This window comes from Oratosquilla oratoria, chromosome 1 (genome assembly GCF_046742065.1).
Source record: "Oratosquilla oratoria isolate Oo_2021 chromosome 1, ASM4674206v1, whole genome shotgun sequence".
Lineage (NCBI taxonomy): Eukaryota > Metazoa > Arthropoda > Malacostraca > Stomatopoda > Squillidae > Oratosquilla > Oratosquilla oratoria.
The window spans coordinates 30,665,457-30,672,956 of record NC_134777.1 but is presented as its reverse complement, the minus strand read 5'-3'; the positions used below and the strand labels follow the sequence as shown (position 1 = coordinate 30,672,956).

General features: G+C 42.6%; 1 protein-coding gene across 1 annotated transcript in view; it reads left to right on the top strand.

Moving 5' to 3' along the window:
• Positions 1-7,500, top strand: part of LOC143032553 (hemicentin-1-like) — a gene marked incomplete at its 3' end in the record, with an annotated part of 400,485 nt that overhangs the window by 101,178 nt on the left and 291,807 nt on the right. Inside the window, 5 exon segments of the mRNA XM_076197423.1 lie at positions 144-431; positions 1,671-1,756; positions 2,345-2,440; positions 3,615-3,762; positions 4,480-4,626. Coding sequence (XP_076053538.1) covers positions 144-431; positions 1,671-1,756; positions 2,345-2,440; positions 3,615-3,762; positions 4,480-4,626 — 765 coding nt within the window.

Genomic DNA, 7,500 nt, shown 5'->3' with positions numbered 1-7,500 from the left:
TAGATTTTTAGCCCTAAACGAAGGTAGATTTTTACTAGCTAAAAATAATTTTTTTTGGCGATAAAAAAAAAATACATACAAGAATGACTGCCATCTTCTACGAAGTTAAGACAGTGCCTGATGACTTGTTATCTCTCCTCCAGGTGGCCAGGTATCCAGAGAGATATACCTGAGCGTCCAGTCTCCACCTGAAGTATCCGTCATTCCGGAGGTCGTCATCTTCAAGGCGGAGGAGAACTTCAGCGCCTCTTGCATCGCCAGAGGTTTCCCCGAGCCGAAGGTCTACTGGCGGAAGGGAGACGAGGTCATTGACGGGTCTTCATCCTCCCAAAAGGTCACTGTCGATAAGGACCGGACGTTGAGGGTCACCAGGGCTCAACCGGTGGACGAAGGACGGTACACTTGTGTAGCTCAAAGCTCAGCTGGGAAAGGTGGGCATCTTAGAGTCTCTAAAAGAGAAAAATATATTTCCTCTCTACGGTGACTACAAGAAGTAATTATATTCTTTATACAAAAAAAAAAAAAAAAAAAAATGGAAACCATAGAGAGAGGCATAGGATCAAGATGAGTTGGCTGATGGTCTCTGATATCCTCGAATCTATCCTGAGTTACTGTAATACTTATTGTTTAAGATCTTTGTTATGTCGCGAACTCAAGTAGGTTAAAGACAATCAAGAACACATTGGTCAAAGCCGTTTCGCTCTTTTCTTACGATGGTATGGTTCGCTGCTTTACCAATTCCCCATCAAAACTTTCACACACGTATATCCACCCCCCCCACACTTACACACACTTACACACACACTTACACACACACACACACACACACACACACACACACACACACACACACACACACACACACACACACACACACACACACACACACACACACACACACACACACACACACACACACACACACACACACACACACACACACACACACACACACACACACACACACACACACACACACACACACACACACACACACACACACACTCTCTCTCGGTGGCGCGGTGGTAGAGCGCTGGACTGGGAAGTACGGTGCGTGCTCGCAGTACCCAGTTCGAATCCTGCCCAGGGCCGAAATTATTTCGGTATCGCTGTACTTCGGGTCGTTACTCTGACTCTCGTGGGCGGGGAGTTGTGTGTTTGTGTGTGTGTGAAAGGTCATAGCATTACCCATAGATCGGTCATACGAGCTCTGAGCTCTCTTCCGGGAGGAAAATAGCTGTCGATCACGAGTCCAACACGTGATCCAAAAGACCAATGTGAATACACATGCACACACACATGCACACACACATACACAAACACACACGCATACACAAGCACACACACACATACATGTACTCATACATACACACATACATGCACACACGTGTGTAATAAACAGAAAAACAAAATGATAAGCTTATACACGTTTATATGAAATAACAAAAGTAATCTTAGAGAGACTGACATCCTTATAATATATGATGAATTTGTTCACTCGTATCTGTATGCTTTTATACGTACTTACATGATTTGATGGTATACATACTGTATGTGTAAGGTAATCAAATATTCACACAATATAATGAATACATCACATATGGAATAGACGCTACATTAAAATAATGTGTTGTGATATTTTTAGTATAATCTCGATTTTGCATCGACAGCTGAAGCCTCGGTTGATGTGACGTTTATCGAGGAACCCAAAGTGTTAGCTGTGGAGCAAGAGGTTCTCATCAAGAGTGGTGATACGGTGCGTGCCAATGTTCAGTATGAGTAACAGAATGCTAATGATTATGTGTGTACATGTACACGCATAAATACCTACACAAAAACATGTGTGTACGCCTTTGAATAACAGAATGAAAATGATTATGTATGTACGTGTATACGCCCAAATATACAAAAAACATATGTGTATGTACATATTTGTGTACATAAAGATGATGTATAGTCTAGACACATATGTAACCATGTTATTAAAAAAGTATGTTTTCTAACTATGCAATTCTATGATTGTACACATGCTTAGGTGATAAATCTTGTGGTAATGAGTATCTTGTAATAATGGGTATATGTATAACGATAATCTTGTGATAAGGAATATCATAAGTCAGAATCTTATTGTCTATTTGTATTATAGTTTTGATATCTCACTCAGCCTGAGTCAATTGTGTACGATCATTTTTGACATGAGGACAGCTGATTCCTGGTCAAATCTTGTGATAACAAGTATCATATATCAGAATCTTGTTGTTTACTTGTATTGTATTTTTGTTGTATCACTCAGCAAGAGTCAGTTGTGTACAATGATCTGTAACATAAGGACTTCCGGTTTCAGGCCACACTTCAGTGTTACGCCGAGGGAACCCCGCCTCCCCAAGTAATGTGGTTTAAAGACGGTACATCCCGCATCACCCCGATGACCTTCATAAAGGCAAGGAAATTAATTTTAGATTTTTGCTTCTTTAGTATTTAGTCTCGCTGTTACTGGAAGATTTTATGTAGCTTATGGAAACTCTCTTCATGTGTCGGGTATGAGTCGATTAATATTTTTGCTGCGTTTTTTTTAAGACGTTCAATTTTATTCAGACCCTCGTTTGGTGATTTTATTTAGATGGTCAGCTGTAAGGTTTCTATCGGGATTGCAAACACACACACGCAAAAACACACACACACACACACACACACACACACACACACACACACACACACACACACACACACACACACACACACACACACACACACACACACACACACACACACACACATACACACACACACACACACACACACACACACACACACACACACACACACACACACACACACACACACACACACACACACACACACACACACACACACACACACACACACACACACACACACACGCGCGCGCGCGCACACACACGCACTCAGACGTAACTTTTATTACAGACATCTGATCTTGTTGAAAACATTTTACACAAAAATGCCGATTGTTGAGTCACATAAAAGGTTTAAAGAATGCCTTGGTGGTAAATAAAATAACCAGGCTTCCACAAAAACAAGAATATTAAGTATTAAATTCACATAGCGAATATAATAAATATCTACAAAGTAATCATTAAAACCATTAATCTATGATGAATTAATTAGATACATCATATTCTGCACAAGTGATAAAAAGGACGTATGTGTATAAATGCGTGTGAGAGTCAGTATGTGTGTGTATGTGTGTGTGTGTGTGTGTGTGTGTGTGTGTGTGTGTGTGTGTGTGTGTGTGTGTGTGTGCGTGTGTGTGTGTGCGTGTGTGCGTGTGTGTGTGTGTGCGTGTGTGTGTGTGTGTATGTGTGTGTGTGTGTGTGTGTGTGTGTGTGTGTATGTGTGTGTGTGTGTGTGTGTGTGTGTGTGTGTGTGTGTGTGTGTGTGTGTGTGTGTGTGTGTGTGTGTGTGTGTGTGTGTGTGTGTGTGTGTGTGTGTGTGTGTGCGCACGCGTGCGCCCATGTCCCCACGTTTCCGTGTATCCATGAGGTACGTATCTAAGTGTGTACAAGTGTGTGCTTGTGTGTACGCACTAAACATAAACATACATTCATGCAAACCGTCGTCTCTGTTTTCGACAGGTAGAAGATGGTTACCTTCGAATCAGTGGCGTCCAGGAGCGTGACGCGGGGACTTACACCTGCGTGGCCTCGAACGCAGCCGGGAGCGCTCAGGATGATATCATCCTCAAGGTGGGCGCTCCTCCGACGGTCGTGCAACCTCCTGAAGGTAACGTCAAGTCGTGGACGAGAGTTCTTAGGGTTCGGATGAATCCTCATATAATACTAAGGGGTGGAATAATTGATCAACTAATAGTAACTGTAATGAAAGATAATTAATGGAAAAGTAGTAGGAGAAGTCTTGTGTAGAAATTATTGTGATAGGAAAGGGAAAATATGCTATAACGGAGATATCAAAGAATAGTTATGGTAGGAAATATAGTAGGGCAGAAAAAAAAGAGATAAATTTTGTGGAATGTAACTTGAGAACGACAAGTAAGACAGAAAAAGGAATAGAGTGAAAAGTAATTGAGAAAATGACACAAATTATATTTTCTATGAAAAAGAGAGATATGGTGTAAAAACAGTATAAATAAATGTTACATAGAAATAGTAAGAAGAATAAAGAGATTTGATGTTCAAAAATAATTTCTTTTTATGGTATGATTTTCTTAACTTGGACACACATCACGTACACTCGATCTTCGATCACTGTTAATCATAAAATGAACAAACAACATCCCAATATTGCACTGACATTATGACTATACTGTTCTAAAATCGTTATTGCTTTACATTTGCATATACAAGAACACAAACTTTAATCCTACACACACTACATCTTCGTAAATAAAACCATTTACAAAATATAGACCATAAAACTGTTTCATAAAACCACAAGAAAACGGTTTGATTAATCTTGTGATGCCTTCTTGTTCTTCTCTAGACACAACCATTGAGTTGGGCGCCAGGGGCGGCATGGTCTGCTACGGCAGGGGTGTCCCTCCACCCACCGTGACGTGGTCAAGGAGGGACGGGAAGCCCTTGTCACCCCACGTGACCCATGACGGCAAAGGGGGACTCCGGGTCACTGGTAAGTTCGATGCAGATTTGTGTTTTTGTGTACATATATATATATATATATATATATATATATATATATATATATATATATATATATATATTATGGGAGAAAGCATACGCTGGACTCGACGTTCGTCAATTTATTCCGACGTTTCGAACCCTGTCCGGGGTTCGTCTTCAGGGTAATACAGTGGTAGCAATGGAAATGTACATAAATAAGAGGAATTTGGTACACTGGGACAGGTCTCCACAGTAACCGTTACAATCCGACGCAGTTAAACCAAATCAAAAACACAAATGAGAAACAAATATAAATAAAACTATAAAATAACAGGTGCAATAGGCAATACTTCCTTGAAAACATTCACCGAGTTTACCATAGAAAAATATGTATATATATATATAAAGAAAATATAGTGAAAGTTGTAAGGATTCACCCCGCTACCGATGGGTCGCACCACTGTGCACTCCATTGGAACAAATGTCCCGCGTAGCATGTATATCACGAATAAAAGAAATTGGAACAAGAACACAAAATCCATCAATATCATAAACATACAAAAAGGAAGAGTACACATTGAAATAAATAAGAAAAGCAGTATGAAAAAATGCCCCCCAAGATTGGGCATAAAAGCTGTACGACGTGGCATGCCACAACGGTACGCGGAACAAAAGTCATGTAACGCATGCCACCACCGTTAGTAAATTTCATAAATAAATAAAATTACATACATAAAAATGAAAATAAAATGGAATGATACAAAACACATCAAGAAACACACTACCGTCATGTCGAAACAAAAACAAATAAAACACACAACATAAACATATTAAGAAGTAAGCTTCTTCTCCAGCCTATCCTTCGCCCCCTTGTAAATTGGGTTTAAAGTGATGCACCTATTGACACTATTATCATCACTTGACCAAGCTTCCAAGAATAACCTGGTGCTTTTTCCACTACCTCCGTATTTCACTTCCGCGTTTTGCCAGTCCATTTCGTGTCCCGTTTCCTCGCAGTGTCTTGAGACGGCCGAACTCATGTCCTTTCTACTAACAGCCCTCTGGTGTTCTATCAGTCTTGTCGCCAATTTCTTGCTCGTTTCCCCAACATAATGTGTCTCGCAGTCCTTGCACCTAATATCGTAAACCACCCCTATCCGGTCCGTTTGGCTCACAGTGTCCTTAATTTTGGTCAGGGCCCTATGTAGAGTGTTCCTCGGTTTGTGTGCTATTTCAACACCGTGTTTCCTTAGCAGTCTGGCCGCTACCTCAGAAGCCCCTTTCAAGTAAGGGACCGTGACCCGCGTCGCGTCCGGTCGTCTGTCGTCCATCCTTCCCCTCTGTTGTCGTGCCGTCCACCTTTTTACCACCGAATTCGGGTAGCCGTTGTCCCTAAATACCTTCTTCAGGTGACTCCTCTCCTTCTTCTTGCTATCTTCCGTGGAACACACACCTTTTCCACCCTAGACCACAGAGTCTTAATCACACTTCTTTTGTGGGTGGCCGGATGACAGCTGCCATAGTCCAGAAGTCGGTCTGTATGGGTGTCCTTTCTATAAACCCCCGTCATCAGTGTGGACCCGCTTCTCGTCACCATGACATCCAGGAATGGCAATTGGCCGTTCTCCTCTTTCTCCATCTCGAACTGGATGGCTTCATTCTTTGTATTCAGTCGCTCGAAGAAAGGTCCCACGTCTTCTTTATTCATAACGACAAAAACGTCATCCACGTACCTTACCCATAACTTCAATGAAGGTGGCGCATCCTCCAATACCTCCTCCTCGTAGCGCTGCATGGCCATTTCCGCCAAAACCACCGAGATTGGAGAGCCCATAGGCGTCCCAACCTTTTGATGAAATATTTTGTCCCTGAACTTGAAAAAGGTTGAGTCCAAACACAAATCGACCAGTCCCATCAATTCCTTAGCCGTCAGGATTTGGCCAAACGTCTGAGGCCTCTAGTGGAAAGCTCAGAGAGGATGCTTAGCAACTCGGCGGACTTCGTAGAGAGACTTAGAGGAGTCAGCTTGGGGGAGGATGATTGCTTGGTGTCGTTTGATGTCAAAGCCATGTTCACGTCATTACCACAGGGTCTAATAAGGCAGGCTGCTATGTCAACGATGGAGAGTAACCTCGAATTCCTAGACAAGTCAAAACTGACGGCTAAGGAATTGATGGGACTGGTCGATTTGTGTTTGGACTCAACCTTTTTCAAGTTCAGGGACAAAATATTTCATCAAAAGGTTGGGACGCCTATGGGCTCTCCAATCTCGGTGGTTTTGGCGGAAATGGCCATGCAGCGCTACGAGGAGGAGGTATTGGAGGATGCGCCACCTTCATTGAAGTTATGGGTAAGGTACGTGGATGACGTTTTTGTCGTTATGAATAAAGAAGACGTGGGACCTTTCTTCGAGCGACTGAATACAAAGAATGAAGCCATCCAGTTCGAGATGGAGAAAGAGGAGAACGGCCAATTGCCATTCCTGGATGTCATGGTGACGAGAAGCGGGTCCACACTGATGACGGGGGTTTATAGAAAGGACACCCATACAGACCGACTTCTGGACTATGGCAGCTGTCATCCGGCCACCCACAAAAGAAGTGTGATTAAGACTCTGTGGTCTAGGGTGGAAAAGGTGTGTTCCACGGAAGATAGCAAGAAGAAGGAGAGGAGTCACCTGAAGAAGGTATTTAGGGACAACGGCTACCCGAATTCGGTGGTAAAAAGGTGGACGGCACGACAACAGAGGGGAAGGATGGACGACAGACGACCGGACGCGACGCGGGTCACGGTCCCTTACTTGAAAGGGGCTTCTGAGGTAGCGGCCAGACTGCTAAGGAAACACGGTGTTGAAATAGCACACAAACCGAGGAACACTCTACAT